The sequence below is a fragment of the Lithobates pipiens genome, unplaced genomic scaffold (genome assembly GCF_037356315.1).
Source record: "Lithobates pipiens isolate NorthernLeopardFrog02 unplaced genomic scaffold, aLitPip1_a1.2 Scaffold_1, whole genome shotgun sequence".
Taxonomy (NCBI): domain Eukaryota; kingdom Metazoa; phylum Chordata; class Amphibia; order Anura; family Ranidae; genus Lithobates; species Lithobates pipiens.
Window position 1 is genome coordinate 130,575,890 of NW_027507685.1, and position 18,825 is coordinate 130,594,714.

The 18,825-nt window shown below is 41.4% G+C and overlaps 1 protein-coding gene across 2 annotated transcripts in view; it reads left to right on the forward strand.

The window, feature by feature from the left end:
- NSMF (NMDA receptor synaptonuclear signaling and neuronal migration factor) overlaps positions 1-18,825 on the forward strand; it is an 89,312-nt gene that overhangs the window by 38,266 nt on the left and 32,221 nt on the right. The window contains exons 3-6 of one of the 2 annotated variants that reach the window (XM_077476758.1): positions 5,314-5,802; positions 6,837-6,912; positions 9,316-9,321; positions 13,541-13,609. In XM_077476758.1, the coding sequence (XP_077332884.1) occupies positions 5,314-5,802; positions 6,837-6,912; positions 9,316-9,321; positions 13,541-13,609 (640 nt within the window). The remainder of the gene's footprint in view (positions 1-5,313; positions 5,803-6,836; positions 6,913-9,315; positions 9,322-13,540; positions 13,610-18,825) is intronic. The other variant, XM_077476749.1, reaches the window with a different exon arrangement.

Below are 18,825 nucleotides of genomic sequence, written 5' to 3' on the forward strand. Positions count from 1 at the left end.
GGCACCTTTTAGGGGGGAGCGGATACCTGGCAAAACCAGATATCTGCCCCCACTTCCAGGTATGATCGCTGCAATCATTGTGCGGCAATCTACAAAACTCCTGGCCCCTCCTCCTTCCCCTCCGCTGCCTTTTGGGAGACACACAGGTCCCAGAAAACAGGACCATTCAGAAAGCACAGCACGACTCGCGCATGCACAGTAGGAAACAGCCTGTTTCCCTTAGTGAAGATGCTGGTGCCGGCACCCGAAGCGAATAGACGGAATGACTTGGGGTGCTGACATTGTGGGCTCCCTGGACAGGTAAGTATCCTTATATTAAAAGTCAGCAGCTACAGTATTTGTTGCTGGCAACATTTATTATTTTTCCCAAGTCTGGAACTCCTCTTTAAGTGGGGGTGGTTGGCGGGCAGCAAAAATACAACTCAACCGTGAATTTTTGGCACTTGAATTCTGTATGTCTAAATTAAGCATTAATGATGTATTATTGATTACAGAGCTGCATTAATTTGCCTCTTATCTATGTCTGGAGTTCATCTTGATCCTTGCAGGTCTTGGGTTCAAATGACTTTATAGTATAACCAGGTTCTAAAATGCATGTATCAGTTTGTATGCCTCTGATGCTAGATTGTAAGCTCCCTGGCACAGGGAATTATGCAGTTGTGCAAAGTATGTCGAAGATATCTAAATGTGGTATATAAACCCTCCCACTCCCCTCTACATAATGTGATTGTTCCCTTGTGTACTGGTTACAGAACGCTCCTTTCCTTCTCTATTATGCTACAGAGCACTGAAAGCTGTGAGCGGAGATTGCACCTAAGCTGGTTTTAATTATTGCTACTCGAGTTTTAATTAACTCCGCTCCAAACTTGAAATACTGCTACAAGGATCATGTTTATTCAGCTTTCCTGCACTGTCGTATAGTACCACTGCAAGCGGCTGACCTCTTGGCTGCTGACACCAAGAAACTGGCTCCAAATGAAAGGGCATGGAAGAGAGCAGAGCAGAAATAAAAGCTGCACTGCCACTTACTAGTAGCTGATTTTAAGATTATATAATGCAAACCAGAAAAAATTGTTATTGCTTAGTGAGCCATTTATTGTTCTAAAACATTTCTGTTTTATAGAATACTAAAAGCTTCAATAAGCCATTTCGGTTTTAGAATAAAAGCCTCTGGATTCCCCCATCCACGCAAATAATGTGAATGGAGTGGCTATTGTATTTTGACAGCTGGAAGCCGCGGCTGTCAGAATACCTGAACTGCATCTGATTGGTGGCAGCTGCTGTTCAGTCAAGAGGTTCCCACCTGGCTCCTTCAGTTTTCAAATCGAAGGATGTTGGGTGGGAGGGTACCAAAAAGACCACCCACAGCTCAAGTCTCATGCATAATCGGTCTGATTATGCCTAGATTTAGCTTTTTTTCAGGGGCACGACTGATGTGAATGGGTGACCGCATTCTGCAGAGGAAAAAGTGGCAAGGATATACTGTATAAATGTATACATCAAAACGCATTTACACTGGGTGTCTCCATAAACATTCATTAAATCATTGTGTTGTGCTTTCTGCTTGGAGAGCACAGCAGTAGCGGCATGATTGGTGCCACCTATTATTAGACCAATGCTTGTCTCTTAATTAAAAATTCTGAGCAATGCTATCATCACAGAGTGCAGCAACTGTAATTACAAGTTATCCTGGCTTTGGCATTTTAAAAATACAACAGTATTGTTTGTAGGATATCACAAAGCTTAGACAAATATACCATTAGTTAGATGTGAACTCCAAGAAAACCGCTAAATACACAATGGAAATACAAACAGTACACAGGAGAGGTTTACCTGCTAGAGGATTTGTATTTCTGTCTATCCATTATCCATTCTTGAGGTCTACTTTGCTATCCAGGCATCACAACCAGGCGGATGACCTGACTTTCCCCTACTACAGTTAGAGAGATGCAGGTTGGTCTCCTCCCTTCCCCCAGCCTGTGATTGGGGCACATGTGCATGTAGCTGGACCGGATTGGCTCCAAGTACTGTCCACCTCTCTTATCTCCCAGATTGAGCTTTGCAGTACAGAGTATTGCAAAAGGGTGATATCAAGTATACCTGTTCTGGTACCAATTCTAGCCAAGAACCTAGCACTTTACAAACAAGATCAGTAATGGCAACATTTCCTTGTATTAGGGAGCATATGCCATGCTTCCCTGCAACAGTGCCAAGGGCTATCAGCTATCCAGTAGGCCAGAGCATTATCACATTAACAGTGACGTCACTGCTCCCCTTGGTCGCTGGTGGCGCCATTTCAGCACCAACTGTAGAGGAGAAAGGAGGGATAGCAGGTAAGGCAAGTATAAAACTGCATTCATATTAGGCGATTTGGAAATATGAGCGTAGAATCGCTGCGGTTTTGCCCACAATTCCGAATCATGGCAATATGGGCGACAACCACTTGGATGCCATTCTTAATGGAACCCTAAATGTGCTTTGATTTTGCTTAGATTGTCGTGCGATAGTATCGCGGCAAAAATGTGCAAAGCTTGTAACCCAAAAGGAGCAGGAGCTTCTTTTGGGCAACACATGCAAAGGGCAGCCCATCCATGCAAATAGGGTGCCCTATGCGGGGCCGGCGTAAACTTGTGTAAATCATGCTTTAAAAAATACGAGCAGGAATGCTAGTTCCCGCTAGCACGAGATTTGCATAGGGCCTTAAGAGTATCCAGGGATGCCCTTTGCAGAGCCACTGTCACTTTTCCCTGCATGTCTCTTTAAGTCTTAGACATTTTTTAACCTAATACCATAGATTTAAATTGTTAATTCTCAAATTGTTATGAGCTGTATGTGCCTGCTTTAATTTTGTTTGCAAATAAACATTTATTACAAGGTACACCCACAACTTAGGATTCCCAGAGAACTAAGTTTTCTGTTGAAAAACACAGTAGAAGCTGTTTGCCTTCAAACTATCTGCCTCTAACTGAAGCATTATAGGGAGCTGCCTTAGGGGACAATGAAGGGGAAAGGTGCAATTCCTCTGACTGATTCAGTTGTGTGTAAATTTCAGCTTACACTATTGAGTTATTAAACACAAAAAAAAATTCTGCTAAATAGACAACGGAAACCCGGAAAAAGTATGTAAAAATTTACTTCTAACGCCACCTGCTGGCTAAAAAGGAGAATACAAAATGTTCATTTGCCACATTTCATATTTTCTATAATATCATATCATAATATACATAGAATGGAAATAAATTGAAAACCAATATAAACGCCTTCCCAAGTTTTCCTCCCTCCTTTTCCCTTCCTTTCTTTCTCTTATTCTTTACGTCAGTCCCTTTTAGGGTTGCAGTAAATCAATACGATTCATATGCTGCCAAGCAGTGAACTAGATAAGGCATTTATTAAGGAGTTACTATTCAAAGCATGACTCTTGGTTACATCTGAAGATATACGACTGTCTTTTTCTCCTTTTACCCTTCAGAGATCGCTGTATTGTGAAGTTACACATAAATTCCAAAAATAAAATTCAATAACAAAGCAAAGGGGGTTAGGAAGGTTTCAAATGTGATCGGAATACAGCAGTTTACAAAATATATTTTGAACTGTATACCTGATACAAGGAATTTTATACCCAAAACTGACATTATTATTAATTTGCTCTCAACCCTTGCACAGCAGGACTGGGAGAGGGAGGGATAACACAATGAGCCAATTGGGCACCAATGGATTGCATAATTCTTTCAATCCAATTTACTGATATAAAGAGCAGAGTGATGACCTCATCAATCTGCTGATGCTCCTTCATTGTCTTAGTAAGCAGTGATCAGATTGGTGACCAAGCTGCCTTACTTAAAGAGGAAGTAAACTCTCCCAATCTGATGCTTCTTTTCATTTAGTCCATTGTAATAAGTAATTATCAAACTATAGCCACTGTAATCCAGCCCAAATCGCATATTACTTACTGTTTAAAGATACTTTTAAGTGGTTGTAAACCCTTACAAACCACTTTGACCTACAGGTAAGCCTAGAGTAAGGCTTACCAAGAAAGATCTCCTAAACCTACACGGTTTAGGAGATATTTACAAAAAGACAGGCACCGCTGTCTATGGCGCATGTGCCGTAGACAGAGGCACGCAGGCGCACTATCGCCGTTAGCAGCCGTTAGTGGTGGCTCACGTCATCGTTGCTCTGGCGCTGTGAGTGGCCGGAGCAGCAATACCCGGAAGAAGATGGATGCTTTGTGCTACAGGGGACAGCGGTGACATCGCTGGCTCCTGGGTCAGGTAAGTGACACATAATGGGCTACTATGCAATGCATAGTAGCCCATTATGCTTTACCTTTGCAGGGAGACAAAGAAGTAAACCCATCAGGGTTTACTTCCTCTTTAAAAAAAACTTGTTTCCAGGGGTAAGGCAGCACCATCTTAAGTATTGTTTTCTGAGTCCACAGTGGAGTGTATTTCCGCCCTTACATTGAGCACTTCCTGTTCTATTCACCAAGCCTCCTTCTCAATCCAATGTTTCTAAGGCAACCTTGCTTCGCTGTTCATAGCTGACTTGTTTTATTTCATAGTATTTACTTGTGCTTATTACCTTGTGTTTGCTTGTGTGAGTCCTATGAGCTTCAGCTGATAAGTCTGCAGTAATGCTGTCCCATGCCCTGCTTTACACTGCATGTGAGGTCACATGGTGTGTAGAAGGAAGCTCTGATTATGAAGTCTCCTGGGAGTTCAGTGTTGTGCCATAGGAAATCCTGATAACAGATAGATGAGCACATAGAGAGTGTGCTGTAAATCAGGGGAGATCTGGGCATGCTCAGTGACATTATTCTAAAGAACAAAAAGGATTACAACAATACTAAGCAAGTAAGGACATATCTACAAGCAGTGTTCATTAGGGTTTTTATGCTGATTTACATGGGACAAAGTTGTGGGGGAGGGTTTACAACCACTTTAACGGTCATAGAAAAGTAAGGTCATGGAGCTGGTCTAGCATTACATACTTTTTTACAGGAATGTTAACATTTATTCATTTCAGATGTGTATTTATCAGTTTACCAGCAGTTCAGCTTCATGTATGGCAGCTCCAGAATACATTTATACATAGGAAATGCGTAAAAGATTTTATAAACACAAAAACACAACACTAGTGTTTGACAATCATAATGCAAGTCTTTTAAAAGAAGAAAAATTAGGCATATGTAGATAATAATAATAATGATTGTAAGTGTACTGTCTGCCCTCATGTTGTAAAGCGCTGCGCAAACTGTTGGCACTATATAAATCCTGTATAATAATAATACTTTGTAATTTTAATTCCCTTCAGACCATCTCCTTGTGCAGGAGGATTCCCCGGAAATGCTCCAAGGGTCTCAGAACAAACGTCGTCTTTCAGCCATATCTGACAGCAAGCTAGAACGAAGTTTTTCTGAGGAACGCGCAGAGAAGGTGCCCAGCGAGGGCCCAAAACCTCGTGTTTATACCATCTCTGGAGAAAGGCCCATGTTGTCCGACCACGAGAGCGATAGCATGGAGCTGGTGGTGATGAAGCCAGGCCAAGACGAGAGAGAGCACCATCACTCCCATCATTACAGTCATCACCACCAACCCCTGCAAAACTCAGGCAGTGCCCACAATATCACTAGGCCTTGTAAAAGCTGGTCAGGCAGCCGGCAGAATTCCAAGGAGTGCCCGAACTGTGCCAAGCTTACGGTGCCAGCCCAGCACTCGTTTGATCTGGAGCAGCACCAAGCCAACGAATCCGGTTGGCGTAGGAAAAAGCTGGAACGCATGTACAGTATCGACAGAGTGTCTGGTGAGTGAGAGACAAAGGCCTTCACTGTGTAATTTTACAAATAGACCTTTTTCACAATATGGTTTCTATTGCAAATGTATTGCACATGGTGGAAGTAAGGTGGTTGCTCAAACACTGTTGTAATGATAATAAACTTATAAGAAATTTCTTAAAACTCCAAGCCAGATTTAAACTGCCCTTCATTTTTCCATTTGTTGCCTTGAATTACTCCTTAATGGACTCAAACATGGTCTACTCCAACTCAAAGAAAAATATTTAGCAAATATACACTATATTACCAAAAGTATTGGGACGCCTGCCTTTACACGCACATGAACTTTAGTGGCATCCCAGTCTTAGTCCATGGGATTCAATATTGAGTTGGCCACCCTTTGCAGCTATAACAGCTTCAACTCTTCTGGGAAGGCTGTCCACAAGCACTTTGCAGAATCATGAAATACTGTTTTGAAGATTGGGAAGGGAAAAGAATCGCAATTTTGATTCTTAACGATTAATCATGCTGCTCTAGTACACACTATTTGTTTTTGTTTTTTTTCATTCAACCCCGTGGGTTGAATGAAAAAATAAAACTGACGGCTCCGGTCGGAGCCGCTATACTAACCATGTGAGGTTTGAGCAGCGATCATCCCCGCTGAGCTGTTGTGTTCTGACAGGGGGACAGCCCCTCGCCAGAATACGCCGAACAGCGCTCTCTGTCATTGGCTACAGAGTGTTGATCAGGAGTCGGTCGCCTGCTGGTTCTCCAGCATGCATGTCCGACAGACCAGTATACACACAGGCCAAATGTCGCTTTTTTTTTTTTTTTTTTTTTTAACCCAGCCCGTGTGTACCCGCCTTCACTGTGCAATTGGGGCTGAATGAAACTTACAGTTTTAGGTATCATCATAAGTGATTTATTGGTACATAGCAATTATCCAAACTAACTTTTCCAGAGTTCAGTCATTGGTTACTAAACAACCAAAATTGATAAAAGATGTAATTTGGACTTGGGAGGTATTGGCAGGTTTGTTCACTCTATCTGCCTCTTTTCACAGATGATGTTCCTATACGGACTTGGTTTCCTAAGGAAAATCTCTTCACCTTTCAGACTGCCACCACAACTATGCAAGCGTAAGTACAGCCATCCAACGTCCCCTCAGATACCCCACCACACACACAAACCTAATTCTCTTTAGTCAATATACCCTACATATTAGTGATACAAGTTCTTTAAACATTACTGGGTTCTGTTAAATAATTACAGGTACACTCCTTAAGTAAAGAGGAACTCCAGGTAGAAATGTGTAAAATGACCCTCATAATGGCCATAACAGATGTCCTTGTTTGCTAATTTGAGGACTCGTAGATCACGTCAGAATATCAGCCACTGGCTTTTTATTGTCTTGGTTGCTCCAATAATGAGATCTCTCTGTCAGCATTTCTGACTCATATGCTGTCTGGTTGTTTATTTTGGAGTTGAAGTCCTTTCTATGTATCCTCTGCACCCCAATACAATTTCAGATCAGGCTGCTGGTGAGAGTGGCTGCCATAACAGCAAGGCAGACCTGTAGTATGTGAACAGTCCTGTACATAAAAGTCAGCTCTAATAGTACAATGCTTTAGGTACTTTGCATAAGAGGGGTTTATTCACCCATCTAAGTCAGGTTGGCCATGCTTTTGATGGTCTAAATGATGATTGGGTAGACTGAACGGTGCATTGAGTCCGAGGAGGACAGAGATGGATAGGAGGTGAGTATGGAGGCAAAAGATGCATTTTTAAGCACCTTAGCCGCTTAAATTATTATTTTTTTGTTTTGTTTATCTTTTAATTGAATTCTGCTTTAAGTAGTCCAGCAGAGTAAACTGCTTTAATAGTCATTTGGCTATCAAAGCAGTTTTTATATATGTTGGATTCAGTCGGGTATTTAGTTGCCCTTTCAGAGCATGAATATTTATGATCTAAAATCTAAACCTAAGTACGGCTTCTTTGATTCAAGGATTCCAATGCAGAAACAACAAGAATTTTAAGTACAGGTTTTGCCGACAGCTTTGGATTGTAGGCATGAAGAGTTACTATTTGCAGGATGATCCGCTGAAACGTCAAAGATACTTTTGACATCGTCGGGAAGATGCCCTCGGCCATCGTCAGCCGGCACCATTGTTTAAAACACACCTGTGTTTGAACCATTAAGCTGACATGGCAGTTTTATATAAGTAGAGATATATGGATCTTGACAGAATGAGACCAGCCTTAAAACGGGAAACAAACCTGCTCTAGTCAGCATCTTTCTGCACAGACAAGGCAGCCTCCTAATATGATACCTTGACAAGGATGGATGAAGACACAAAATATTTGCTGCAGGAAGGGTCCTATGGGACAAAAAAGTTACTTGAGTTCTTTCTACATTTTTACAGCATTATTATATTAACTCATCAAGTTATGAAAAAGTGCTTGGCCACCTCATGACGTGAACCAAAAGAAGAAAAGCTACTTTTAAAGAGTAAGACAAATTTAAACTTTATGAACTCCTCTGGTCTCATACTAGAGGTTTCTCTTACCCTTACTGAGGTCCAGCCTGCCATTTCCACATTTGCCCAGTGCTATGGGCCCTGACATTAATGGCTAACCAATTGAGTTCCATGCCATCTACATGGAAATGCTTACCAGTCACCTGCTGGCTTTACATGAAGAAATATATGAACTTTTATTCACACATCATCTATGTCTGAAGCACGTATCATTCTTATCCCTATTCTACACTATTTATTTCATTTTTATTATTCAAAGCAAACTCACTAACTCACTTGTCCACCCATGCCCCCATGATTTATTTTGCTAAAAAAAAAAAAAAAAAAAGAAAGAAAAACATCCCCTTGCCATTTCTGGCCATGTGCATCTTATGTATGGGCAGATGATTCATGCATCATTTACCTGGAATCCATCTGCCTTTGCATGCATGAGGGTGTGCTTAGCTGAGAAAACCCCTCCTCCTCTCTTGAAGACTTTGGGGATGTATAACATCATTTACCTAGGCCTGGAAATGAGGAAGTAACTGAAGAAATGTAAAGAAAAAAAAAGAAAAGAAAATGTAAAACAATTTGATCTACTTTCCTATCTATTTACTAATGAAAGCAGCATAGGAATTAAAACGAGTCAATGATGATTGAAAGAGTGAAGTTCTGTTTTAAGCTGGCCATACATGACTGGCTGAATTGCAATTAGTTTTGGGTCATGCTTGCACCCGCCTGCCTGACATCCATTGATTGTGGGTGTATGGCAAACTTTAGTTCTGCTGTGCAAGGGATCAGAGGAAGCTAATATAAAAACATTTTCAGTTATTTATGCTAGCTATATTTAAAAAAAGTAAACGTTACAATGCTTTAGGATTTATACTAGAATTTTTCTGCCTGGAGTTCATGTTGTTCTCCTTCAGTACTGATTATACAAAGATGCATATCACAGTCTGTCAAACATGACAGTTGAGTAACTAAATGTCACCTTTTCTCTCCTCCTCTTCCACTCAATATGAACAGTATCTCGTAAGTATTTGCTTGAACAAGACTGCATGGTAGACTACATTGTGAAACCTATTGTTTGCCTCCATCCCCACATCCCCTATGCATGCACATTTGGTTTATCACAGAACTGCACGCTGTGTTTATGTTGATCTGTCGCCCGTGTTGATGTATACAGCTGTCATACCTTATGAAACAATGGAAATAGTGCAAATTGTTTAAAAGAATGAGAGGGGAGGGTGGGGAAGCAGTGTTCTCTAGGACCGACTTGTTTAATACAAGTAGGGTTACTATCTTCAAATAAGCAATAATAAGCATTAATGAACACTTATTCCGCTCTATGTATCTTTTGGCTTGGAAAGACATAACCTGGGAATATATGGTAATAGAACTGGTTGCTTTAGGCTGTCAGTACAGCCATTCTACCATACCAACTTTGCAGCTTCCTATATAAATAATTCTGCTTGTAATATAAAGAAAATAAATAATGGAGAACAGTGAGCAAGTTTTTTCTACTTGTCAATTATCAGCTCGCCCCTGGCTACCTATCACTTTGTATGCTACCTGTCCCACCATAACAACCCTAATTAGTAAGAATATAGTTACATACTGCCTCCAGAATAGTGAAAAGTGACCTTGCATGGTGATATTCTAACATGATAACTTGTATCTCCCGCTATGCTTTATAAATGAATTGATGTTAAAATATTGCCTCTATTTTTATATTTGGTGTAAAGAGCTTGGCTTCTCCCACTCCATGGGGTGGCTTCATTTTGGTGTTCAGAGAATGCCAAACTCTCATGACAAGCTAGAACCTGTGGACATCCTTGTCTGCTGGTTAAATGATGCTGGCCAAAGACATCAGAGAATGCTTATAAAATGTAAACAAGATCCAACCATTTGACAATCTTATCAGCAGAAGTTTTCTGTATGTATTAGGTGTCTGTTTTGGTTATTAGGATGTGGGATCATATGAAGGGTCTCAGCTCCTGCTTATTTTGGAAATAACGGAGATCGAGAATTTCAACCTGTCCAAACCCTTTTTCTTTATCGTACATCACGGGACACAGAGGCTCATAGTAATTACTAAGTGAGTTATATCTCACCTTCAAGTGCTGGACACTGGTGTAATCAATTAGACAGGAGATTTCCTCCCTATATAACCCCTCCCCTACAGGGAGTACCTCAGTTTTTGTAGCCAGTGTCAATGCGTATAAATCCACCAGTTAGGTCACACTTGTGCCCGTAGGGTTGAGTCTAGTTTTGTCAGCTTACAAGGACAGCATCTTGGGCCGATGCACCATATTCCTTTGATCCTCCTAAGGCCTGATTCACAGCTATGCATTTTTTGTGTTTTTTACATTTTGCAGATTTGCACCACAGTCCATTTACCATGGTTTCCTATGGAACACGTTCTGTAGTGCAAATCTGCAAAATGCAAAAAGCACTGAAAATGCATAGCTGTGAATCAGGCCTAAGGCTTGATTCACACCTATGCATTTTTAATTCTTTTTGCATTTTACAGATTTGCTCTACAGAACATGTTCCATAGAAAACCATGGTACATGGGCTGTAGTGCAAATCTGCAAAATGCAAAAGGCACTAAAAATGCATAGGTGTGAATCAAGCCTAATGGGGAATTGGTGTTCTTGGTTGCGGTAGCCTCCGCAAGAGAGTTTCAGTGTTGGCAGCTTTCTTTTGTATAGTGTCATACTTAATTATTCTTAGGGATAGGGTGATGTTAAATCCTCACCCAGCCTTTTTCTCTTTTCCTAAAAGGATTTAGCGGTCATTTGAATCAAGACGTTTCTTACCTTCCTTTTACCAGAACTTTGTTCTGCAGAAGGAAAGTTATTACTTCCTCTCAATATAGTGAGAGCAGTAAAAATACGGGAAACTGATGTTTGTTGTGTTGCCAGAGGGCCCTAAGGCCTGATTCACACCTATGCATTTTTTGTGCTTATTGCATTTTGCAGATTTGCACTACAGAACGTGTTCCATAGGAAATCATGTTAAATGGACTGTAGTGCAAATCTGCGAAATGCAAAAAGCACAAAAAATGCATAGGCGTGAATCCAGCCTAAATGGGCAGGCAGCGTTCAAATCGGGTACTAAAATGGTTGCTCGCTCTCATTGTAGTGAGAGCAGTCGAGGCCTATCTGAAACGACTGCTCAGATACGGAAAACGAATGTTTTTGGTGTTACCAGGATGTCTCAGGAAAGGGCAGATAGCATCTAAATCAACTGTTTTAATGTTGATTTGTCAAGTTATTATTCAGGCTTGCGGTTTGAAGAAAAGGTTTTCTGCTTTAGATGCACTTTACCAGGGCAGTAAGCGCTTCATGGGCGGTGAGTTACCAAGCCTTTATGACTCAGATTTACAAGGTCGCCACTTGGTCATTTATACATTCGTTCACTAATTTCTATCAGGTGGATGTAAGACAGCGAGAGGATGCCGCTTTTGGCGCAGTGTACTGCAGTCAGCAGTATAGGTCCTCACATCTGTTGGCGATCTGCGTTTATTTGTGTCTCCCTCCCCTCAGTAGGCATTGCTTTAGGATATCCCACTTAGTAATTACTATGAGCCTCTGTGTCCCGTGATGTATGATAAAGAAAATAGGATTTTTATAACAGCTTACCTGTAAAATCCTTTTCTTGGAGTACATCACGGGACACAGAGCTCCCGCCCCTCTTGTGGGACACTTATTGCTTTGCTACAAAAACTGAGGTACTCCCTGTAGGGGAGGGGTTATATAGGGTGGAAACTTCCTGTCTAATTGATTACACCAGTGTCCAGCACCTGAAGGTGAGATATAACCCACTTAGTAATTACTATGAGCCCCTGTGTCCCATGATGTACTCCAAGAAAAGGAATTTACAGGTAAGCTATTATAAAAATCCTATTATTCCCAGAGAACTCTGATTTAGACCTGAGAAGAGGGGCTGTAAAATGTAAATTATGGAGCGGCCAGGGTATTAACCAATGTGTATGGACACCCTTAGCGATCTCTCTTCGTTTTAGGGAAGATGCCACAATACTGATTTCAGTCTAAAGTCTGCTGCAACTATAGGGTTGGGAAAAGCACGTGTCAACTGGCTTTGATGGACAAATGCAGCATGTTTTAACATCAGTTTGAGATGCTTTTAAGATCATTCAGAATTCACTGCAGATGAAGTTGAACTGAATTTGATCTGCTTTTGTATTCTCATAGACATGAATGGTGTTAGTGAACAAAAGTCTGTCCACACTGGCCCTAATACAATTTACACATTAGCGTAAGGGAAGATTAGATACCTCCATCTGCTTACCTATTGGAGATCCGGAGCAAGTATGCAGGTCAATAGTTTTATTTTGTCTTCACTGGCTGCATGCTTGTCCTGGGTCATTGACTCAGAGTAATGAGATGGTAAACACATAGATAACTGGGCAAATAGAATTTTCACAAGGAGGTCACCAATACCAGGTTTTCTTTTCAATTGAGATAGAGATTATGGGCTCTGCAGTTACACAGGACTGTTCCGTCATGCCTAGCACCGAGTTCTAAAGCTAGGCCCTACCCATGTGTGATCCCATTGGTTTCTTCAGGTACACATTACATGCAAAGTAAACAATGCATGGAATCTGTGACCTGTGTATAGTAGCAGAAAGAAAGAATAACAGGCCATTAGAGAAAGTCCATTACTACCACAAAACCAAATAGTTACCCCCTAGCCCTGGAGTTTATCCGATTTTACGTAAATTTGTCTGCTCTGTTTTTTGGTATTCATAGCTCCTTGCTCCTTATATTTTGGTCTGACTGTGCCTCAAAACAACAGAAATGTGGCTGATGGGCAGAAAGATATATCTGCCTAGTCGCAAAAGATTCACAGGTCTTCCTCTACTTTGACTGATGGATTGACGAGGTTCATTTGTTGAAATCTCCTTTCCTTCTGCTTCATATCAAAGGGAACTATTACCTGTTGGTCACCAGAGACTGACTAGATACTCTTTAAACTTTTTTTTTATTCTACATGGCCCAATCGTTGCCAAGTGAATCTTTAATAAATTGCAGCACCTGCTTAGTTGGGTCGTGTGACCAGTGTTAGTCTGTGTTGTGTTCATTTCTCTGCCTGTGTGTGTTCAAAAGCTTTGGTTTGCCTCGGTGTTGTCTCCTTTCATGGTGCGTCCACTCACCCAGTGTACTACTGTTTTGGCTTGTATCCCATTTACTGGGCTAGTTAATGACACAAACCGGTTTCTCAGGGCCTTCCGAGGCTATGCCGAGAGGAAGAGACGGAAGCGAGAGAATGACTCGGCAGCTGTTATTCAGAGGTAGGGTGATCACCGAGTTTGCATGTATATTGATGGAGGGCTGTGCAGACAGGACCTTCCATTTTATGTGCCTTGACAATGCAAGTGGCAGAATTTCTAACATAGCACATGAAAAATTGAATTGGGTAAAGAGTAGAAGGCCTGGCAACTCTTTATTTACTTTTATATAGGGATTGAGAAGGGTTAAAACCCCAATTTCTTTTTGCTGGTTTCCCAACTAGGTAAACCGATTAAAGAAGAAGTGGAAAAAAAAAATCCCCATTTGATGGGAAACGCCACCTTTTTCAGTTGTCACCAGTGCAGGCCTCACCTCATGTATCGGTGACAACTAACATTTTAAAACCATGTAACAGAGGCGCTGGAGTTGATGGTAAGCTTTCTTCAAATACAAATCATATTGGTCTTTGTCAGGTGAATCTAGGCTGCCCAAAAAACATAAAGAGGGGGTATTGCCCCACATAACTGAGACAATTATGCAAACATAAGAAACAGTGTGCCAAATGTTCGGTTCATCTGTGGTAGTGGTGTAACAACTAGTAGAAACATAGTAGCCAACACTTTTGGGGGCCAGAAAAATCTTCCTTCATCAGCGCTAAAATTTGAATGCTGGGGTTCCTGATGTGGACTGTATTAAAGCTCCCAAAATTAATACTTTGAACAAGAAGCATGCAGAGCACAACGGCTCTATGAAGGCATAGTCAGCATCCCATTTTGGGAATTTTTGACCCCAGCAATTAAATTTTAGCTTCGATGAAGGGGGGTTTTCTGGCCCTTGTAATGCATTGGCTACCGTATTTCTACTGGTTGTTACTTGATTGCCTATAACAGTGATGGCGAACCTTGGCACCCCAGATGTTTTGGAACTACATTTCCCATGATGCTCATGCACCCTGCAGTGTAGTTGAGCATCATGGGAAATGTAGTTCCAAAACATCTGGGGTGCCAAGGTTCGCCATCACTGGCCTATAATAAAAGTTTTATGGACTTGTGAACTGATCATTTGGTGTGCTGTTTCTTCTGTTTGAATAAGTGTAAAATTGTAATCTTATAGAAATGCTCTGGGAGCAAAAAAGGCAGGGAGTGATGGAAACTGTCTAATATGGGTCACAGAGAGCAATAATAACCTGACAGGGTTATAACCTTTCCAGAAACAGCAAAAAATATTTTAAAATATTTACTTTTTTTCAAATTTAATAAAACTTTAATAAAGCATTTACATTCTTGTAAAAAAAAAAAAAAAAAAAAAAAAAAGAGGATCAGACATCTTCTAGTGTTTGCTACTAGACAGGACTTAACATTACAACTGGTACACAGGTTGACTTGACTTTTGCTGTTTGCAATGGGGATATTTCCCTGTCTTTCTATTGCCTCAGGGATGCAACAGAAAGCTTTTCCCTTACATCTTGTTCTGGGACAACTCAAACATTTTGGATTCCCCTTTTCTTTCTTTGGGACAATAGTCACCAGTACAAATAATTGGGTGAATCTTCTTGAGGGGGAAGCAATAAAAACTTGACAGAGTTTAACCCTTGGCCATTTTATCCAAAACTAAAAGCACAGGTTTTGCTTGGGGATATTTTTACTTCTTGCCACCCATGTAAAGCATAGGTGTGGTGGCAAAGAGGGTGGGCACTAACACATGTGATGAATGGCCAAGGTTTCTGTGCTAAGAGCGTGCTCCTTGTGTGTTCCCAACACAATGACCAAGCTGTCAGGCAACTCTCTGTGTCTAGTCATAATCGAGGGCGGACAGGACAGGCTTCTGATCATATGGCCACTGCGACAGCCCTTGAAGGCATCTTTTAGGGTGTGCCCCCCAAATATCTTGTTAGCGCTTGACGGTGGTCACATCATCCAGAAATTTGTGCTTGAAGGCATCGGGGATGGGCAGGATTGGCTCAAGCAGATTTTGTGACAAACATTTTTTTTTAAAACCTATATTTCTGCCAGGTTTTTATTTTTGCTTGTGACCCCACTGGGGGAATTTCCCCTCATCCCTTTCCTGCAAGGATTGCACAAGAAGCAGAGGATTAAGTGTTCAGGACAGTAGGGCACAAACATTTATAAAAAGTCAAAAGTTCTAATCCTAACACACTAATCCTTCTTTACTCCATCCAAAACTAAGAGAAAGATGACAGGAAGCACCTGATTTGTTGATAAAGTCAATGCCCCTACCTCTCTGCTCCTAATAATAAAAAGTCTTATGCATCTTGCCGATAGTCCCCTTTTAATTTCCGTCACCGGCTGTGGAACATTATTTCTGTATCAAAGGAAAATTTGACATACCGGCTCACACTGTACAACAAGATCATCGTCTTGTCATTCCTCTCACCACTTTCAAAGGATGTGTTCAAGTGGAAAATCTTCCCGCTGTTTTCTTGAGTATAATCAAATCTGCATGTAACTATTTCTGACACCCACAGCACAGGCCCCTAATCACAGAGCTGCCGGGAGCTAATGTATGGCAGCCCTCACAATGGCAGCTGCTTAATGTCATATCTTGACTAAGAGGACCTGTCAGTCCCTTTTTATGTATCATTTGTTCTGGAATGCCAAGACTTCAAGTGCTGTATTAACCCATGTTAGGCTATCAGGAAGAAAATACTGAGCTCTCTGGACCACCAGTGAAGGAAGATCAGAGTTACAATTCTGTAATTTATTATTAACTATCTTCTACAGTATATATAATATATATTTTACTCAGGATAGAAATACAGGAGCTACCACTGCCAGATTCATCTTGAATGGTGCAAGCTTTGCCCCTGTCATCCTTATCTCTGCTTCCCCATCGGTCTGAAATATGCAGGTCTTGGGTTCCAAGGTCACTGGCTGCATGCTTGTTCCTGACTCAATAAGTTACATCTCTCTGATACTTTTAAAGTGTACCTAATCTCTGCCTTTCCTGAAAAATATACCAGGTCCCTTGGCAGCAGGCATGGTAAGAAGCTTTGAATTGGCTCCTATGTGCTCCCCCCACAGCTCTATTTGCCCTGAGAAAAATCCAACATCTTTGGATACAGAGAGCACTTGACTCTCTGCCTGGCTTCCAACAATGCAGCAATCTGTGTTTGGGCAACCAGTCACCAGGCCTGATTACTGTCATGTGAGGTTGGGAACAGGCCCTTAGCTCTGTGTGAGCTCTAGCCCAGTGTGTGGCTGTTTTTTAGGAAAGCTCTTGAGAGTGAATGTGGCAGCTTGGGAACACTGTAAAGGCTGCTTGCCATGTCTGCTCTCTCAAGAACCATTTAGTTGACCAAGAATGGTTGGCTTTGAGGCCAAAACTGCAATGACAGCTTCCATAGTTTTATCCTGATAGGTTTTCCTTTAAAATGAGAGAAGTTGCAACTGGGTGAATTCACAATTTTAGCTCAAGATTTTATCCGATGAAGCAGGTCAGCATCATTCATTCACTAAATCTTCTAAGCAACATAGTGCGTTTTCTAAAGTAAACTCTGAATGAACAGCCTTTATGTAATCATCTGATTTTATGCCCGCATGATGCTGCTCTCTGTATGACTCCCTTCTCTCCACAGACTGCAAAGTCTCCCAGCAGTCTTCCCTTTCCCTCTGATAAATCAGAAAATTATCCGCCACTTTTTCCAGGCACCACCAGACCAAAATGTAACCAACAAGAAGCTAATGATTTTCTTCTGCATCCGCACAAACAAGGTTGCTCTAAGTGCTTTTAAACTGACCAGCGTATCCTGACTTTCTTTAAAGCTGAATTCCGTATGGCAATTTTTACATCGTTACATCGGTCTGGCTATGTGTCATACCTGGGGGATCCCCCTAGAAGCTGGAAATCAATGTAGTAGGCACCACTGGTCCAGTGAACGCCACTAGCTTCTGGTTTTTGTGTCAAGCAGCTGAGCTGCTGCATTGTGAACACAAGAGGTTGCTCGCTTGGTACGAATGCCATTCAGGGAACACTTTTACATTTTCTCAGTGAATGCAAGGAGTTCTCTGATACATTGACATGATGGAGAGGCAGGGAGGTTACCTCCACCTTGTCCAGACAACACTTTGGGAAAAATATGTGTTCTCTGAACAGCTTCTGTGTTCACAAAGCAGGTGAGCAGCTCGGCTTGGGACCCAGAAGCTTGAGGAGATCACTGTAGTAGCAGTGCCTCCATCCCACAGGTATGGCACATGCATAGTTACATTGGTCAACTTGTCCAATGTAACTGTAAAAATTGCTATATCTGGAATTCAGTTTACACAAGTCCTAGAAAGGAGGTGTTTACCAGTGACATATGTCAAAAACTGTATGGTATTTTGCAAGTAGAGAGAGAATGCATTTGTGACACAACAGTGGGAATGACAGCTTTGTATGGAGTCAGGCTTAGAGGCCAACTCTACTTAAAACTGATATGTAGGTTTTCCTGGTTGCTGGCAATGGAATAATGTGAGGTCTTCTAATGTTTATCTAAACTGCTGCAGCCAGATGCAAAGGCAAATGATGGTGCCACATTTCAATCTTTGATTACAGATGAGTTGGTATAAAATAATTGAAAATCCAGTTGCAGGGGAGTGAGACTGCTATCAGTTGGCTGTGAAAGGTATTACCCACTGTTACTTCTGTTATGTTGATCAGTAGTAAAACGATAAGTTGGGCTGACTTTTAGGAGACTGGGCTTCAGCTGTCAGAAAGTAACACCTTTTAATAAATGCCTTGTAAATCCAGAGGAAACACAAACCTCTGCTGGAAAATGTTGGTTGTGTGGTCTCCGACAGACACACAAAGTGACAGGTATCCCAACCTAATCATGGTGACCAGGACTGCAATATCAGTTTTTAGTGGACTTGGCCTTTAATTCCATTCAAAATGAAAAGCAGCAACTCGGTAAGCATTTTCTTTATGTCTGTAATATCTGTATCGGCACAAGCCTTTCCTGAAATTGTCCATGTCTTTAGCTTTCACAGCATGAAACTATAGTACATTTTCAGTGAGCACATATTTTTAGTTTCTGCTTGACATGGAATTTTAGTGATGACTTTGGGCAGAATCCAGCGGATTCCCGTGGCTGGATGTACAGGTGGATGCACAGAATTGGGTCCTCTCTGCCTATACAAAGCAATGACAGGCTGGCAGCAGCCCCAGGTTTCTGCCTGTGTTCAGATGTAATCACACATTGATCAATCACCTGCAGTTCAGGACAGATGATCGCCCCTGGATGCAGACAGCTTGGATCCATGTGCAATCATTTAAAAGCAAA